The 20602-nt window shown below is 28.9% G+C and overlaps 1 protein-coding gene across 1 annotated transcript; it reads left to right on the forward strand.

Annotated features, from left to right (window-relative positions):
- Positions 1-10758: 10758 nt before the first annotated feature.
- LOC126839595 (uncharacterized) lies at positions 10759-19734 on the forward strand. Its single transcript, XM_050574988.1, has 3 exons — positions 10759-10920; positions 19296-19421; positions 19503-19734. Exons 1-3 carry the CDS (start codon positions 10771-10773, stop codon positions 19536-19538), a joined length of 312 nt encoding a protein of 103 aa, XP_050430945.1. The 5' UTR covers positions 10759-10770; the 3' UTR covers positions 19539-19734.
- Positions 19735-20602: the final 868 nt, after the last annotated feature.

Genomic DNA, 20602 nt, shown 5'->3' on the forward strand with positions numbered 1-20602 from the left:
GTTCACTCGTTACCACAACAGTACGTTTGATATGAAAACATTTAAAGTCATGAAAACCAAGTTGTATTTTTTTTAAAAACCACATGTCTTAGCAATAATATTGTACGACGTTAAACGTTACAACTAGAATAGATATTTATTTCAAAGTGTGAATATTACAGCAACCATGAAATTGCTGAATGATTGGAGAAATATAGATTATATTTGGTTAATTACTATAAGTGTAAATTATATTTAAGATGGCGCTTAACCGTTGCAATAAATTCGATTTTAAAATCATCCACGACAGTTTTCTTCCATTACACATGTTGTATAGAAACAATTAAATTTCAAATAATTAAGTTTTCTTTCCAGACAATTGTTTCTTCTTATAGCGTTAGAAATGGATTGACATGCTATCCCTCTAATCACAAAACACTCTCCCCCCATCTGATCATAACCCCCTTGCCCTAGATCATTGATCTATTGTATTATTACTATAAACACTTTTCAAATATGCAACTACTAAGTATATTCCCTCTAATAATAATTGCCACCCAACACCTTTTTTATATGTCGACATTTTATTTTTTATTTAAATTTATTTTTAGGTAAATATCATAGAAAACAAAATTTATTGAATTTTTAATGCCGTATTAGATTGAGTTGTTTATTCAAATAATCAACAATTTTCTAAAAATATTTTATGAAGATAATCAAATAATATAATATACACGACCAATAATATTCGGAGCTCTTAAGAACAATGAACAACTATTTACTTTTGTTAAGTCCTTAAAAGGAAATAACTTGATAAAAGAGCCGAAATATAGTGTATTATATTTTATGTGGAAACGCCAGAATGATAATATATCTATGGTAAAAATAAAACCACTACTAAAGTGGTGTATATTAAAATTGGGACTGAAATGCAAATTTCAGTAGTTTTTGGGTACACCCGGGTATATTTGCTTAGGCCAATTTAAAGAATTAAACAACTATAAGAAAACGTGTACTTATAGGTATCGCCTATTAAGTTATATTGATACATTTTTCAATGTGTTATTAGAAACTAGTCCAGCAATGACAAAATAAAATTTTTGAAATTCTAGCCTGTTATTTTTCTATAATACTTCATAAGTACCTATCTAAGCTGGTAAAATAAATGTCTCTATTTATTTTTTTAGCAGTCGTTTGTGGATTTGAAATGAAACATAAAGTAGAGCGCAGGTTGTTTACGTGTAAATGTGTTTTTTTTTTGTATCAATTCTATCAAAAAAATATTTTCGCACACAAAAATAACAAATTCTAGTACATACCTATAAAGCAAACAAAAAAAAAACTGTATTTCAATGTTATACTACCCGGGTATACTTGTTTAACCCAATTTAAAGAATTAATCAACTGTACGAAAACATGTACTTAAACCGCCTACTTTTATAACGTGTATGAAAAACCACAGTGGCGTTGTTTAGGATAAAAAATAAATTTATATCTGAAAATCAATTTGACCTAATATAAAACTTTAATAAATCCGGACAAATTATTAATTTTAAATCTGTAAATTGTGTATTTTGATATTTAACTGTAAGAAAGGTTGATCTAATACATTTTAGTTTCTTCTTAAGTTGTCGGTCCTCTTATTTGTATCAAATTAAATTAAATTTTAATTTTATTGTAAATTTTGGAAAATCCTACAATTTACAGTCCCAAAGTCATTTGAATTTGCTGACAAAGATAATACCTTACCCGCTAGTTCGCATTTAAACGTTTCACGCCCAACAAAAGTAATCATGCCAAGTAAAACCGAAATCGTATAATGTTAATTTGATTAAGACAGTTATGGTTGACCTTCCACACATAATATAACAACTTAAGTATTCATTTCAAATATAGTTAAGAAAATACTGTGAATAAAACACATTTAGAAATATAAGGAAAATAGTTAATTAAGGAAAGAGGAGCACGCAATAATTACAATTTATTTATGAATAACCAATTAGAAGTGTTAAAAAAAAATATATTTTTTACCAAATCGTTTTCAAAAAAGTCCTGTAAATTAACATTATAAATATTTAGTCATTATTTTGCAGCATACATTTCTACAATTGATAAAGATTGACAAAGATTAAAATGTTAAACTGCTGTAAACACTGTAAAATTTATTGAACATCTAAATCATCTGAATTGTACCTACAACGTCTTGAAAAAAAATATATATACCCCGATTAAAGTACCGTACATATTATTATTTTCTAGTTTCAAGATGTTGTATTGTCTGTATAACATACCTAGTTAGAATTATTTCAACAGAATGTTATTGTGCAGGTTCAAAAACAAATAATGAAAATCTTGTTATTTGTTTTCGATTGCAATACATATTATTATTTTAGTGTAGGATTTCATCGTATGAATATTACACAGAATACAGAACATTTTTATTCGTTTACCAGCCGCACTTACTTGGCTCGTAAAATAATTTTGTGCAAAGATGGCTTTCAAAGTATACATCAGAATGCCAATAGTGGCATTTTTCATTTAGACAACAAATACAGCTAATATATACTGTGGTGTTTTGTAAATTTACTATTTTTTGTTATAATTTCAACGGTTTGTACTACAAAATCACTTAAGTATTGTTTGGGGAAATGCACAATAAGAAATGGAACCGTTGACGGAACACCCGGTGAGTGTTATTAATAAATTTAGTTATAACCTAAACAAGATAGCAATGAAGTTGCCTACGTTTTTGTAGAGGGCACTTTATTGATAAAAATTAACCTCAAATTATAATAATAATTTGTAAATATTAAAATAACATTGATATAACATTTAAACGTATTTTAACCGAAGAACACTTTTTTGTCATCCCAATAAACTGTGTACGAATTTCGGAAAATATTATTATTACATTTTTGAAATTGTGGAAAATTCTAGTCTCTTAAAAAACAAAGCTAATGCCTATTAACAACTACGAGTAATAAAGTTAAGTAATTAAGTTCCTTTTTTAGTTGAATGATAATCATTTTAAAGCTAAGCGTTTACAACAATTTCTTACTTTATCTTCTTAGAACATTGTTTTAAAATACCTTTAACGATTATATAGTAATTTTTTTTTATGTTGAGTTAAATTAGATATTTTATTCTTATTTATGATTGTTGACCGCTGTTTATTAGGCACACTGGGTACATTTTACACAATTATATTAAAATACAAAAAAAATAAAATTATGTATGTTTTTTGGTTTTACATCTAATTTTTTTTTTGTAATTTATTAATTTAACTTATTTCTTTCGTAGAAGCTGAATCGAACACTGAGGAATTGTACTACTTGTAATTGTAGCCAAAATAAAAAATAACACTATTGGCATTGTGGTGCATACTCTGAAAGTCATCTTTTTGAAAAATTATCTTATGAGCCGAGTAGGTAAGTACGATCAAGACATTTTTATAAAAGTGAAATAATTATTATACTTAACGGCCGTAACGTAATTTTTTTTTTTTTTTTTAGCAGAACAACATAAATATTTCCGTAGCCTTTTTGAATTAGTCTTAATTTCCCCAAAATATATCTGACTTAGTAAATCTATTTAAAATACTATACCTATCGGTTTAAACTAGGTAGAACGTAGGAAGTGGATAGCGGGCAATCGACAGAACGGCTCTATCTGACAAAATTGAAAATATCAACAACAAAAAAAGGTGTTCACAAATGGAAAAGTAACATTCACAGCAAAAGAAGAAACGAGACAGTTAACACCAGATTTACTTAGATTAAGACACATCCACCTCACCTGTTCATACCTTATTAGGAAGAGACTTAGACCAATATGTGATAGATATGCATAAATGGCACTCAAAATTCTGACTTCGCTATAGAAAAGACACTCAACGAAGGCAACTCAAAACTTACCTGCCAATTCCTTAGCAAAACTAACCTACCAAACAAACTGTAAAATTCTACAACTTTTATGTACATAGGTCAATAGGTGAATAATCTGTTTTGTTTTTACATTAATGTGTTTTTTTAAGTAGCTTTATTCTAATAATCTTTGTAATTGAAGCCGTATTACTACAACAAAAAAAAAAAAAATGCTGGAAATGTGGTATACTAAAAGTTTTTTTTTTTTAAATTATTCATTATACTTTTATTAAATAAAAATGATTTAAAGTCTCATTATAATTAATACTTTTGGCTTTCCGGTGTAAACTGTTGAAAATTATTTATAAACAATATATAATGGCATATTTATGTTAAATTTTCTAAAATATATTTTACCTGATCTTTGTCATTGAAGTTATCTAGGAACATATAAATTATAGATAAAAATATTTTTGGGTGCACGTTCGTAAAAATAAAGCGTAGATAGAGTAGCTAAAAGCGTCAATACCATAATGGTGCGATATTTTTTTTTAGTTAAAGAGTTTTAATTGAGATTTGTCAGTATTAAGTATAGTTCAAACGACATTATTATTTTTTCTCTATATGATCAATTTAAATTGAATTAACTGAAGAGAACACATGCCCCAAAATTCTTATTAGACAACAATATTAGATATCAACAAATTTTTTTTTTTAAGTGTTTAATAGAAAATTAAAAAAAAAAACCATCATATAATAGGTATAATAAATGAATATAAACCGTTTTCCATGTCCATGTTAAAACATACTATTTTAAAAGATAGTTTTAAAGAGTAAAACGGGGAAAAATGGTAAAAATCAATTGGAAGCACAAATACTATTGGTTTTGCTTGATAAAATATCAGAATAATTTAATAAAAATAATGACTGATCAATAGGTAATCAGTTTCTTATAAATATTTTGCGGGGTTATTGAGTTAATAATATAGGCTGGATGTGTGGTAGACTGTTGTGGTAATAACGCCAGTGGCATATAAAACGTTTTCTTAAAGACAAGGAAGTGAATAAAACAAATTTGAGAAATTAAAATAAAATTAAAACAAAATTTTAATTGAAACATCAAAAATCGATTGCTACAATTACCTAGAAAATATAAACTCAATTATTTTTATAGAATTTAAATCGGACCATCCAAAGTAGGTGTACCTAATTTTGTCAGATTTTAAGTCTAAAAAACAGACTGCTTTCAATCGCCTTTGTGTTAGGTTTCTGTACCTAACACAAAGTAATATCGTAGAAAAAAAAATACTGTAAGTACGGCCTTTTGGGAATTGTAAGCGTTATCTGCTTTTGAATTATTTCAGATAACCTCGTTCGACCGGCTTAATATAATGTGCTCCGTTAAGCTCTTGACATGTCCAACGGTGAATGTTATAAAAGAAAAATGTATATATTTTTTCATCCTTTGAGTAGGTAAGCGAAAACGACCCTGCTCTGCGAATACAACCGTCCCCGTGGCAGCTGCACGTTATTAAATATTTCGAAGGGATGTCCTATTGTGTAGAGGGTGCCTATTGTATGCTAACGACAGCCGTTATTATTCACAATAGGAACCTCCAGGCAAAAACCCCTGCTACGCGAGAACCGCCACCATCTGTTACCCGTTGAAGCAGCTGAGATACCGTGCATGCACAGTGTACGGATATTAACATGTACACCTAGACCATAGGTACCTGATGTTGTGTACGGGGACAGGAAATCCTTTGTTGTCGTTCGAGGGACGTACAAAGACCAACACTGAGTGAACAGCTGTGTGGCTTATTCGACGCGTCAGATTCGTATTTCATAGGAACAATGCATTTTTTTTTCCGCACAACCCGGCTGAAGGTTTCCACCCTTAAGGTGGCCTCATATTCAGTGTACGTTGAAAATAGTTCAAAATACCGAACAATAGGAAATATACATTATAACAATCGAAATTTAAAATAAAAATTTATAAGATCACTGCCCGGACAAAAAAAAAATTAAAATATTTTCAAATTGTTGTCAAACAATTTTTCTCAGGTATAGCTCGTGTAATTTTTCAATAAATATTATCATGCAGGTGGAGAGATGCCCATAGTATTATATTAATACGTTTATTGTTAAAATATGACATGTTTTTGAAGAAAAAATAGAACACTGTTTCTCGTAGCCTTTAAAACGTTACAGTAATATTTCAGAAATGTATTATAAATTATAATAAACGCAAAAAAAAATAAAATAAAATAGAGTAGGTTATATTAATATCAGAAAATGTGATGTACTAGTGATACTAGTTGATTTGTATTACTCACTGAAAGGTTTACTCAAAATATTGCTAAAAAGTGTAACGAAGTAGTTAGGTATATTAAACGATTTTTTATACCTAGGCTATCAAGTCAAATTTATTATTGAAAATGTGTAGATATATTCAATACTTTAAACAATGATATCTATAAAATGTGAAAAATTAAAAATTATAAGCACTAAGGAGCTTCCGTAAATTACATACAGAAAATAAATGAAAATTTCCACACATAAGATACACCTAAGATACACGTAATATACCCACGGATAAGATGGACAATATTAAATTTGGTTTATATTGAAATTTGTCAGATAATTTTCATAAAAAATATACGTACTCGCATATTTTACTTTGTGTATTTATACATTTTATTTGTTCTTTCCCTATTGTGTATGACGTCATCAATTAATGAAACGTATCCTACATCATGATAAGAAAGTAATTTTTTTTCTGTCGTTGAATCGACAATGATATTATACTTGGTAAGCACTTTCAACCCTCTTTTTTGAAGAGACTTCCCGTTGTCAAGGGAACGTCCGAAGGGGGAGAATTCGAGGGTTGAAACCCCAGAGAGGGTTGTGCAGATGGTCCGACAAAAGGGGGATAAATCGAGGGTTCATTCACCGCGAGGGTTATGAGTCACAGCTTATGACTCATTCTTGCAGAAACACACATTCGCATTATGTTTTGGCAAAATGCAATTTGTTATACAGCATAGTTTAAACCACGTTTTATAATTGTCGAAATGTAAGCTTAGACGGTATAAGACGCTTAGACGCTATACTAAAATGGCTTGACCAAAAGAAAGTACAAAAAGTTACTATAAAGCAATCATAATTTGTATATAAAAAAAATTTCGTCAAGTGATATATTTTCTAACTCTGATTATTTCGATTTACAAGCAATTTCTTTATGAATTTTAAAATGGCATAGTCTAGCTACACCACTGGGTCTTTTTCACATTAAACTGCATAATGTGGTGTTATACCGAATAAAGATATGTATTATGTAAAACCTTCAAATCTGGACACTGTTTCGTTGCTAATATTATAAGAGTGGTATGAGAAATAAATATTATCGCTCAACATATTTAAGTTTAATTAAAATTTTGGTAGTGTCTACTGACCGCGAATATTTGTATTCATCTACTATTATCAGAAAAATAAAATTAGACAGAGAACTAACCATTTCACGAAAGGTTTTCAATCATTTAATGTGACTGGGGTCTAGAAAGGGATGTATAATATTATGTCATTGATGGCCAGATGGCATTACCCTGTTACCGTATTGTTGTTATTATTATTATTAGCGACAGAGAACATTTGGTGTTTTGTCTATCTATAGCTGTTATATCATTTTATATACAATCATCGTACATAAGGGTCTTTTGGGATTTTAATAATATGGTGGAATAATGTTATTACATCATAACTAGACGACAAAAAAACAGTGGTTCACAATTTATTCTCACACAATTGTAAAAATCGATTGTAAGCTAATGCCCGGTTGCACCAAACTTGTCGTTTTTTATTGGTAAATTATTTACCACCGTAATAAACTAGCTTTTGTAAAACATTGTCTTTTGTTAAATTAACAAGTGTTGCTCAATCGTTGTTTAAATTCAAGTTATTACATTTTTACACAGCGATTAACGACCTTTAATTAAACTCGGGATAAAGTACATTTTTAACAACAGATCAAATTTAAAACGTGGTTTATGCAACAGAATTTATATTTACACCAGTTAAACGAGTTTATCTCTGTGTAAATATTTGGTGCAACCCGGCATAAATCATCTAAGCTAAAAGGCTATAAAAATATTTGTTTTAATTATCTAGATAAGATAAGAGATAAATAATTCACGACAGGCATGATTGCTAGGTAACGAAATTTCCTTATCTTTGCGCATTTGTCTCAGTCGTGAAAGATTTTATAATTTATAATGGGAAATGAACACGGCACAATACTTATTTGCCAAGTCCGAGGCTATTATCTAGCAACGCTGCTTGTTTATTTAGTCATAAAGTAATTATTCGTCTAGATAATGCTCGACGCCGTTCTTTATGGTATAATAAATCGTCATAAGGTTGGAAATATTTCTATGGCTTTTTTTATATTTTTCAAGCGTTATATTTCACGGCAAACCATTGAAAACAAAGGAGTTTGATTTAACATTTAGAAAATATTAAATTTTTTATCATTGTACGGCAAACGTATTCTTACATTTTCACCAGGGTGGAAACAGAGGTTCTAAACGGGGGGGGGGGGCAATAAATATAAATGAATAAAATAAATTAATAGGAATAGGTAGGCATAGGAATTGTCTTATTATTAGTCGACATGAAAATTAGTTGTGTACAGAAATCAGTCATACTGGTGAATGTGAAAGACACCTACTTTTAATTATGAATGAAAAACTTAGGGGTTAGGGGTAGTCAAGATTGTCAAAAATTCGATTTTTTTATTTGTATTTTCTTGAAGTATGATGTCTCGAAAATATTATCTGTAAATTTCAAGTTAATCAAAGGAATAGATGTCTCGATGTAAGTAATTAAATAATTTATTTTTCTATACATAAATCGAGTATAAAACTTTTAAAATGAGTTTTTATCGAAACTATTTTTTCAAAGTCAGTGACTACTGCAACTTAAAAACCCTTTTCACAGATTTGAATGAAATTTATACAGCTCATTGCGTATAAGGAGTAAAGTATAGGCAATTTTTTACAAAATCTTAATTTAAAGGTTAAACTGTGATGTGTAATTATTAGTTCAATAACTAGGACTCTATTTTGGTAGTTAATTCATTTTTTGGACTATCACAGCATCCTTGAAAGCGATTTAAAAATGTTTTTTGATCTCAACTTGTTTAAGCAAACTGAAAATAACTCGCTTGATTTTGAATTTAGAGTAAAAGCACCCATTATAAAATTAAAAGAAAACAATAGTTCGGAGGTCAAGACGGTGCGTTTTTTTCATTATTCTAAGTATAACGCTCAGTACATAGTTTAGAAATAACGACTATTTTAACATTTTTAAATGACTGTAACTTTCCAAAAATTAATTTTTTTTAAAAAACGTACCGTCTTTCCCTTCGGAATATTGTTTTCTTTTAATTTTATAATGAGTGCTTTTACTCTAAAACCAAAATTAAGCAAGTTATTTTCAGTCTGCTTAAACATGTTTTTACCACTGAAAATCACCTGTGCGACGCCCTCTTAAAAGCATAAAAAACTAGTGCCTAATCGAAGGTTTTTTTTTTATTAAAAATCATATTTTTTATAAACAATAAACTAGTGCTTTTTTCCTTGAAAATCCGCGAGTAAATGATCAGAGGTCACCATTTTGTTTATTTCAAAAAAAAAAAAAGCTTCGATCAGGCACTAGATTAACTATTAAACCAATGATTTTTTTAGGTTTGATTGATTTTAGATGATTTAGTAAAATTTTATGTTGGTCACCGCAAAACACGACTTGCGAGACGGGGTCCAACAAATATACCGATTACTTGGTCTACAATATATTTTTTTTTTTTTAATTCTTGTCAAATAAAATTTAACTATAATATAATAACTTTATATTATTCGTTTTATAAAATACATTAAACTGCTGTCAAAACAAAACTAACGGCAAGCAGCGAGGAGCGGTAAAACCATTGTGGTATGGCATATTAATTTAAAAATAGATCGACTGGTGTTATCGCAAAATCGTAGAATATAGCAGGTAATGTCATAATATATTTTTGTATGTGTACTGTGTCGGAACCCAAGTAATAACCGGCTGTAGATAAAATGTGCCGTGATCACTATTTCAATAAAATAAAAATGGACAATTTTTAATGAAAAAATAATTAAATGTTCGTGGTAAATACAATAACGAGCCTCTCTCGATAACTTGCATGAACAAAATTTTAGTCACAATTAATAAAAAACAAATGGAATATTTGATACTTTTTTTTTTGTGAACGGGGGAAATTTCCCCTATTGTCCGCCCTTGCATTTTCAACATAGTAGCGATTTGGACAAACGGGTTTTTACCATTTTTTTTCTTTGCTACTTGCGATTGAAAGCGTTTCGTCGGGACAAAGGGTGGTTTTTTTTTGTCGTCAGACTTTGTGTATAATATTATATTGTAGGAAATATATTCCGATGTGGGGTTTGGACCCTGTGGAAACGAAAAATCAATAACGTACAACGACCAATCAGAAACGGCGGACTCTTTGGGGTGCAATATACATAATATATTATAATATGACGTGTAGTGTAGGCATAGAAAATTTGCCATGGGGTGTGGCAGCAGCTGCGCACCCTCGAGACGCTTCTCTCCCCGGGCCGACCGCAAAAAGATTATTACACCGAACGACGCCGGCGTGGCGGCCATTTTACAGGTAACCGCGTCGACGGTGCTCGCCCTATCAGCGGCTACCTAGTCTACACGGTCCTTGCAAACGCGGTTAGCTTGTAACGTCCTTGCCGACCGATAACCCAGCCGGCGCCGATCTCGAGCTGCTACATCGGCCGGGTCGTCTCGTTCAGTCACTCAGACGCCTCAGCACCATCAACACCTTTGCACTCTCTCACCTCTCCGGTTGTTTGTCAACATGAACTCTGCCGCCGCCGCCGCTGCCAACAACAACATGGACTGTTGTCGAACTTGCCTTACTGTTAGGTCGCTTCGGTTGAGCGCCGAAGCAATATGGCACATAGATGACTCCATGTTGCAGGACATTAAGCGTTATTACAAAATTCAGGTGAGTGATTTGCCAATATACATATATATATATATATCGATTATAATATCATGTAGATTCGAGCGATACCGGGCTTAGCATATTATTACCTTCTGTTATTGTTTCATTAATAGTCTTAAATAATATTAGACTCGAGGAGTGCACCGCCCCTATGTCGGTGAAAAAATATTTTGTATAATTTTTTGGCGCCATTTCTGCTCTAATGTTTACCCGTTGACGGTTGCCTAACAACCAGTGGCGGCCCTTCGAGTGAGACTGGGGTTCCCCTTAAAATCGTCAGCAACTGACAAATAATAATATAATAAAAATAATTTTAATAGTCATTACGAGGAAACCGAGTGTTATAGATTGTATCGAAACTGGGTTTGTTGAACAGTATGCCGTTAGCCGGGCGACGATAAAGGTTTTTCTTGTTTGGGGTTTTTAAGTGTGTGTTATAAGGACGTGATACCCTCGCCCTCCAATTTATAAAGCAGTTGGATGTAGGCGATTTTTTGCAAAATTTGTATTTATAAGTTAAACCACTATGTGTAATTAATAGTTCAGTAACTGGGCCTTATTAATTTGTAATTGATTTATATTTATGGTTATCACAACATCATTTAACAATTTTTTTTTCCATCGCATAATGCGCTAATAACAGCCGATTTGGTTTGTTCGCAGAGTACAGTGTTATTATTGTTTTATATGAAAATGTTGTTGGGATATTCGTTTTTTTCATCCCAACGTTTCTATAAAATAATATTTAACTCAATATTAAACACTTATACCCGAATAGTTCATTCCAGTCTTAATAAAAATTAAATGCAATAATTTATTGTTTTTTTTTAATTTCTGTAATATTCGGTTATCTGTTTAGACTTATCGGCACCTAATAATTGAGCCCTTCAAAAGCTAAGCGTTGTATGGTACTTTGTTTTAAATATAATGATTTATGATGCTAATTTAAAACGATATGATATAAGTATAACAATAATATGGTTAAATCACAAATTTAAAAACATGCGCAACTTTGATTTTGAAGGGCTCCGTTTATAACTATTTGACAACGAAACAAAGTTGATTTTTTTTTAAATTAAGTATTTGATGAAAAAAATAATCATTGAACCGTTTTTATTCATTATTGTTATGGTTACTTCATTTTAAATTCAGTTCAGTTAATTCACCGAGTTATATGAGTGTATTCTTATCGTTCGGATGTATGCGAGAATGTCATAGTTTTTAATTTATTACATTTGATTGTTCCTGCATTGTTATACATTTAAATAGAAAACATTGATTTTTTTTTTTTTAGATATTTAGTTTATAGGAAATTATAGACGGTAAAAATAATTTTGGTTATTCTTGTTCGCAACATAACAAAATATTTTTATAACAAAAAATATTCTTGGGGAGCGAAAACAAATATATGGATGACACATTTTTTAACACAAAATATACGAAACTAAAAAATTGATACTACAGGCGCTATAACACCACGTTTTTTTTAATTGCACTTAATCGTTATAATTTTAGCATGGATTAATGCCTTGGCCCCCAGCTAGTAGCGCGATCTTGCGGTTGTTTTTTAACATAATATGTATATAAGTAGCGTGATCTAGCGGTTGCTTTATCATATAATATGTACATAATGTAATGTAAAGTTCTACCGAGAAAATGAGACGTTTTGAATGCTGTATGGGTACAAGAAGTTAAAATCATTTTTTTTAATTTTCAAACTATTTAAAGTAGAACTCGTATCTTATTAAAAAAAAATTGCAGCATTGAACAAATCTTGTTAAATTGATGTGTAACATGATTTTGGTATCTGGACACACATGTGTCCACAGGGTGGCCACTGAGTGGCCGGCATGCGACCAAAACCAACATATGGCATACGACACATCATTTTGGGTTAAAATTTTATTCTCAATTCAGTGGTATCCTTAGAATTATTTTATATTCAATATTTAAATTTGTAAAAATCTAATTATTGTGAAATAAGTTTGTTTCCAATTCTTCACTAGTGAAGCATGTACTTACATAGGTTCTCATTAAAAATGTTTTAAGGCGGTATCATTTTAATTAGTTTTAAATTTCAAATTTGAGATGTCTTAAATATTTAAAAAAATAATTCTTGATAGTAGACTAGAGACACTAGAGAATAACTAGAAAATAAATTGATCAAAAAAATGATGCTAATTTATATAATATTGATTATAAAAAATTCTAAGGACACCACTGAATTGAGAATAAAATTCAAACACGAAATGATGTTTCGTATGCCGTATGTTGGTTTTGGTCACATGCTGGCCACTCCGTGGACGCATGTGAAATAAAATTGTTTACAATAATGAGCACAATTAATTGAATGGTTAATTTATGAAAAATAACTGATCAGGTTAATGTTGCCAAAAAACCGATAAAGGCAAAATATTAAAAATCTATTAAAAAACATTTGGTCACAATATAAAATAAACACTATATTATCATCAAATAACGCAAGGTGATTACAGATCGGAAATAATCACTATTCAAGGTCCAGCGACTAAAGCATGTTTCATGTTTTATCATTTTAGCCGGTAGGCTTAAGTAGACGGTAACTATATTAAATTAATTTAGCAGTTTTTTTAAGAATAATTTGATTAATTTGCTGGGATATTTGGCTGGCCGACAACTGGTTCTGTAAAATTACTTTTACTAGTAAGCGCACATATATTTTTATAATGTGCAAATAATTAAACATTACAATAAATTATAAAATATTAAGACTTTATTTTAATTATTTATTTTTAATTGTCATAGTTGGGAAAAATTTAAGGGGATGAATGCGGTCTGTTTTTTGATGTTTTAGACCAAAAACTCAGACAAAATTTCGACTACTTAAGATTGTTAGATTTAAATTTTTTAAACATATACGAATTCTTTGGCAACTTTACTAGGTTTTATAGGAAACATTTTATTTTAATGTTTAAAAAAATATAAACTAAATGTATTTAATTAACAAGGAACTGAAATGTATAAATGAAATTGGCTTCCTATATAACATAGTAAGTTAGCCAAAGAACTTGAATCTCTTTAAAGAATTGAAATTGGACAATCCTATGTATTCGAAATTTTATGCAAAATAAACCAAAATAGCTTTTATTCATTGAAAGTATTATTTAAATTAAAAGTTATACCTTGAAGATTATACAAATTAACCCGTAAATTAATTGACATGGCCAAAATTTATTTAAACCACTTTTTTCTTTCTTAATTATTGCCTACACCAAACTTCTTTAAAACCGATAGCGTGCAATCTCCTTTATTTTTTTTTAAATACAACCCCACCCCTATTATGTTAAAACCATAAGACCTAAGTTGTTTGTATCGGCGACTTGCATATTTTATTAACCTTTTAAATTAGGAATAGGTAATTTGCTGAACGTGTTTTGATTGGTCGATAACCAGTTTTGAATAATTATTTTCAAGCCGTTTAATTTTAAAATTTAGGATGGGAGGAAGGGTGGAGAGTGGAAATATGGGCACATTACTCAACCGCATTTCCCTTCTCGTCCTAACTTCTTAATTCATAGTTAACCAAGTACCCGGGATATTGTAGTGTTTAATTATTAGCACATTACACAAATACTTGAAATAGATGATAATACATGCGTAACTAGTTAAAAAAAAAATTAAATAACGCGCTAACTGCCAAATAAAGTAATTTTCCACAAAATATTACTATATCAAATTAATTTTAGCATGAAAATTCGCCAAAATTAACGAATTTTTCCTATATGTAATCAAAATTTTAATTTTTAAGAACTAAAGCGTTAAGGCTTAAACTGAATTAATATAGTATATGAATCATTTGTGCAAATTGTGCTGATATGTGTAGTATACCTTTTTTAGTACATATTCATTAAAATAATCAAAACATACACATTTAAATATTCCATTTGTTATTTCAAGACTACAATTTTTATTAAAACGTTTTTATGAACTCACAATCTTGTTTGTCTCAAATTTCGAGCACTTCCCGATTAGCTATCCGGCTGAAACTTTCAGGGTAGCTCACAATTCGATGACAATGCATTATTAATCCACAAGAGGTTGAAAATTCCACCCCTAAGGGGGTGAAAATGGGGTCGATTTCTTGTCTGTCGTTCCGGGTGGAATCTTGCAATTCAAAAAGACTTATTTCTCACCCGCCAGCAAAAATTATGCGTGGTGCGTTTGGGCGTGAACGGTGCTCAGATATGAGCGGTACCAGGTTCAAACCCGTTCCCATCATTACACTTTTTTTCATTTTCTTACAACTTTTATTCAACTTTTATGATAACTTATATAGTAATTACAACTTATTTTCAACTTTTATGATAATTTATACAGTAATAAATCTAAAATTATAAGCTTTTAAATTGATTACTAATTCTTATGATAATCCTTCTGACCATGCAGCCTTTTCTATAACATATTATAAACTTTTTATAACATTGTACATTTAAATATATAGATACGTACTTACAAAAACAAAAAAGAACAAAATAATTAAAGTAGATTAAAAAATGAATCTAAAAATATCGTTTTTATGCGTCTTAAAAAGTATAAAAATTGATATAATATTAATTATAAATAATAAACTATTATAATACTATACAAAAATCAGTGTTGTATAGAATAATTTTTATAACATGTTATAAATATGTTTAATATAGTTGAACTGAGAATCCTTAGTGAAAAAATGAGCATTTAAGATAATAAGTTGTAATATCATGTACCAAAAATATTACCCAAATTTCTAATTACTAAATTGGCTTTTTGACAAAAACAATTGTTTTGGAATATAAAAGTGTTATTTTAGAAAACTACATACAGTTTTTATTCTAGCATACTTCTTGATCATTTTACTATAGATTATATTTTTTAAACTATTTCAATATATTACATTTAAAATTTATATTAATTTATATATTTTTTTAATTAACTTTGATATCCAGAGAAGGATTTAAATACTTGTATTTAATATATTACAACTTTGAATTAACCAAATCAATTAACATTTTGTTAACAAACTAAATTACATATCACACTTACCTAAATAACTTTTGTTGTTGGCACTCCAAATATCCGCAGTGGTACAAATTAATTTTAATTTCTCAAATGTCAACTTCAACATGGTTACATAAGAGATATAATTAGTATTCAACAGATTTGATAATTGTTTTCTATTTGGAATTATTGATTCATCGTTTGTACGAGTAAGTCCCAAAATTAATTTGCGAAAACTATGTTTTTCACAAGTTAGGAGTGGTCGCATTTCACAGACTATGTATTGAAAAACCAAATCATACACCTGTAAGGAATAAATATTACATTTTATAGCTATTATATATAATAGACATGACACTTAAATATGTTACTGTTTTTATTATTAAAAACTTCAAAATATTGTATTTAAAAATATGGTTTTTATTATTAACATGATGTTAGTAGAAATAAAAACTATGTTTATTAGGTTGGGAAAACAAATTGAATTTGATAAAACAGCATAGTAAATACTAAATAATTGTTATTACAATATAGTGGATCAAATTCATTTATAATTACCATTTACGTGAGTTATTATTTACAAACATAGAAACATTTGCCTATTAGAAAAAAAAATGAAAACTATTAAACACTAATTCACAAACTCTAATAAGACTTGGCGTTATTGTAACCACAAGCTTACTATAACTTATTTTTATTGTAACTATTTACAAAATAAGTAACTAATGTGTATGCATAATATTTTTATAAAACTAATATAGTATTTAGATTTTAGATTATTAAGAATTATTTATGTCTTATTTTAAATTTCTAGCTATTTTCTAAGTTAGTAAAATGGTTATTAATTTAGGTTTTAATGTAAATACTAATTAAAATGAATACCTCTTGCTTTGAATATGTTTGTTTAAGTTCTGAATTAAACGTAGAATAACACAATTTTGCTTGCTTTGATTTTGGTGCAATTGAATTAGAATTATCATACCGTTTTTTTTCTTTATAGTTCTTTAATTCATTCATCATACAAGAATGTACAAGCTAAAAAAATATAATATGTTTATTATAATATATCTTGGTAAATTTAGTTTTACGTATTGAAAATTAAAGTAACCTAAGTTAAAAATATTTTTACTTGAGTGCTATTTTGTTTAACAAAGAGTACTAGGTAATTGAAATAATATTAAAAAAATAACTATTGCAGTATTAGTTTTTGTATAAAATCTCCAATACTCATAATTTATTATACAAAATAATAGTATATCTATCTAACACATTATAAAAAATATCCAAACAGTTTTATGTTTTTATAAAAAAAAAACTGTAAATTTATGTTAGTTTAACTACTTAAGGGCTATTTAGTTAAATATCACCAGTAAAAAATTAATTTTACTTACTTTGTAGTGACTCAATAGGTTACCAGTTGAATTCGAATAAGCCATTATTTTCTTTGCGCAAATTTGACAATTAACAGTAATTTTTGATCCGTCAACCGACAGTATTTTGTAATATTTGCCATCCAATAGATAATTTTGATTTTTATCGATAGCATTTGTAGGCTCTGCTGGTTGTGACCCAGCAAGACTGTTAATTTGGTATTGATCACCCTCGTGACTTCGTTTAGAACAAATAGAATTTTCCAAATATTTATCCATTTTATAATTAAAAACAATAAATAATAATTATTCGAATAAAAAAAAACAACACTGCCATAAAGTTATAAGTTATAACAGACACAAGAAAAACACTCGCGAAAACGTGAACTGACAACTGTGAACACGTCTGTGTTCTTTACAAAGCTGAAAGACATAAGGGTTTGCTCCGATAACGAATTATCGTTGAAAAATATAAACAATAATATTGCACCGAATCAGTGTAACACTGACAGTGTTCCCCGAATACGTGGACCCATTATAGCTTTTTATAGAATTATTACTGTATTACTCTATAGGCTAACAAAGTATTTTCACAGAATAATTTAATAACCAATAAGACGTAGGTACTAAGACATGGACAGTTACGTCAAAGAGCAAATTTTCCTTATATTAGATTTCGCGATTTATGGCTACTCTGTTCATTTGTCATTTATTATTTTCATGTACTCTGTTTATGTCATCTTTTATGTAGGCAACAGTAATAGTGTAAATAGGTATAAAAAGTAAATACGAGTTTATCAAACTCGATAATCGATGACGGGACATTTCGTTATCGGTTGAAACTATTTATAAACATATTGTTCTTTTTTGAGGCTTAACTATCGTTTTGGCCACATACGGTCTACGGACTACGGAGAGCCCACATTATGTTTAAAATGTTTATTACATGGTTTTGTTATTTTATTTTGATTGAAAATACAAATAACTTTTCGGAAACGGCTCATTGTTAGAATATATTGGACTTGTATTACTATTTACTATTTTACTTTTATAGTCTTTACTCTTTACCCTATATGTAGTTACTGATACAGGACTCGCCTGACATGTATATATATTTGTAAAATATAATTTATAACCATTCTGCTCAAATAAACACTTGCACTTTCGACCATTTTTTTTGTTGGGATTTTGGTCAATGTTAATCTTGAAATTATTATCGTAAAAATTCTTATAAACACGTTTTATATAGCACTAGTAATTATTTCGAGAGTACTGGGAAAAAAAATTATCAACATTAAATAAAAACTGAGCACTGTAGTCGAGAACTACGAATATAAATAATAAATTATACGATAATACATCTATAACTCTTATCTACTTCTACCTATTAAAAATAGGTAAAAGACGTTTTGTATAATCGACTAAAACACATTGGATTACAATGGAATATTGGACTTGTCTAACAAGCCAACCCCAATGTATTAATAATATATTCTTATATCACTATTCATTAGGACCTAGGTATATTAATATTTTTAGGCTAGGACTACATTATGCGTTTCGTCGGATCCCGAAACCTATTTTTGTTAAACCCATGAATAAATAACTTAAAAAATAGTTACAATTTCTATCTAGATAAATAGCCTCTAGTAACCGATTTGTTTATCTAAATAAGATAATAAGATGATTTAATTTTTTTTACCTAGATAAGATAATTACAATTTTTTATCTAGATAATTCCCAACACTGTTAGTGAGGTGGCTATTTTGATTATTTTTAATTGAAATATCTGACGTTTTTTGATATTTTTTTGTTAGTACTACTTTGTGCTATTCACGGATCATCGTTATTTTATCACTTGTATCTCACTGTTAGGAATAATATATCTAATAAAAACGAAGTGCCCGCATAACAATTAATTTCATTTTTGTCATATGGGTTTAATATTGAACATTTTATCAATATTTATCTATACCAATTTTTTTCCAGATAAACGAGCGTGACAAAAAAACAACCTGGATGTGCGAAAAGTGCATCCAAAATGTCATATTGTGGCGTGAGAGATTAAAAATGGCATTGAAGAATCAGTTAGTGATAGATTGGCTGGCCGAAAAGGTAATAATTACAATTTCTAACTAATTAAGCTTTAAATTATATAGTTTGAGTAATTTGTTTACCTTTGTTTTTTTTATGTAGGCTGCCAGTCAGTGTAAGAACAAACCGCAACCATAGGAAGCTTCTTATGTTTTACGGTGTATACATGGTGATTTTTCTAACTCGATTATTTGTAGGGTTTAGTCAGTTATTGAATTTTTTTTTTCGTCTATGTGATCTCAACTTTTCCTTACATAGTGTTGAGTCGAAAAATCACAATGTATATAAGTTGCACGAATTGTTCTTTTGTTTTTCTTTTATTTTACATTTTTTTTTTTTTGCTTGTAAATATTTGTGTTCTGAGACTTAAGACTGTATTTTTAGCCATTAGTGCCATTTGCTTGTGTTGTTTGTATTTTTTCTAGATGTATTGTTTTTTAATTAACTTTTTTTTGTAAAATATGTAAATACAACACAATACAGTTTACATTACATATTTTATCTTTTTTATTGTATTTTGTTTTTTAAATTGCCTGCCTATTTAACGCAACTTGATTTATTATTAGACATAAAATGTGAGATTGTTATGAATATTTTTATTTTAAGTTTTAATTTGAACAAAATCATAAGTCGTAATTCTCTGTAAAATACTTGATGTTTATTTGGAAATAAACATTGGTTTTTTTTTTATGAAATGTGGAATTATTATTATTTTTTAGGCTTTAAAGCTAGCTTTTATATTATTTAACATTTAATTTAAACGACCATGCATGGTTAGGCATGAAAATACCAATTTAGTGGGTCAGTTGCCGTTTCTTATTAATTATTTAGTGAAAGTACAGTTTTTAAAATCCTTTGATAAGTCATAAAATAATTAAATTGTCGAAATGAACACTATAAAAATAACTAAACCGACAAACTGGCTTTACATTTATTAGTTGCTATTTACAAGATATCTACAATATTATTTTTTTGACTATGCCTGTTAGTATTTTATTTCTTCAATTATTTTGTTTTCGTTCTGTGCTAAGTAAAAATCTTATGAAATGATTTGGTTGGATTATTTTTGGCCACAAAAATGATTAGAAAACTATTTTTTGCTGGACCATTACATATTTTTATTACTTTAATTGGTGTGTTTCATTAGTGATTCTATTTTGAAGCAAATTGCATGTGGTCCTCTTTCTTTGACGTTTTTAACA

Source organism: Adelges cooleyi, unplaced genomic scaffold, assembly GCF_023614345.1.
Source record: "Adelges cooleyi isolate 19-005CV unplaced genomic scaffold, UGA_ACOO_1.1 ACOO_flye_CR_arks_rails_tigmint_CR_PRNA_306, whole genome shotgun sequence".
NCBI classification, from domain to species: Eukaryota; Metazoa; Arthropoda; class Insecta; order Hemiptera; family Adelgidae; genus Adelges; species Adelges cooleyi.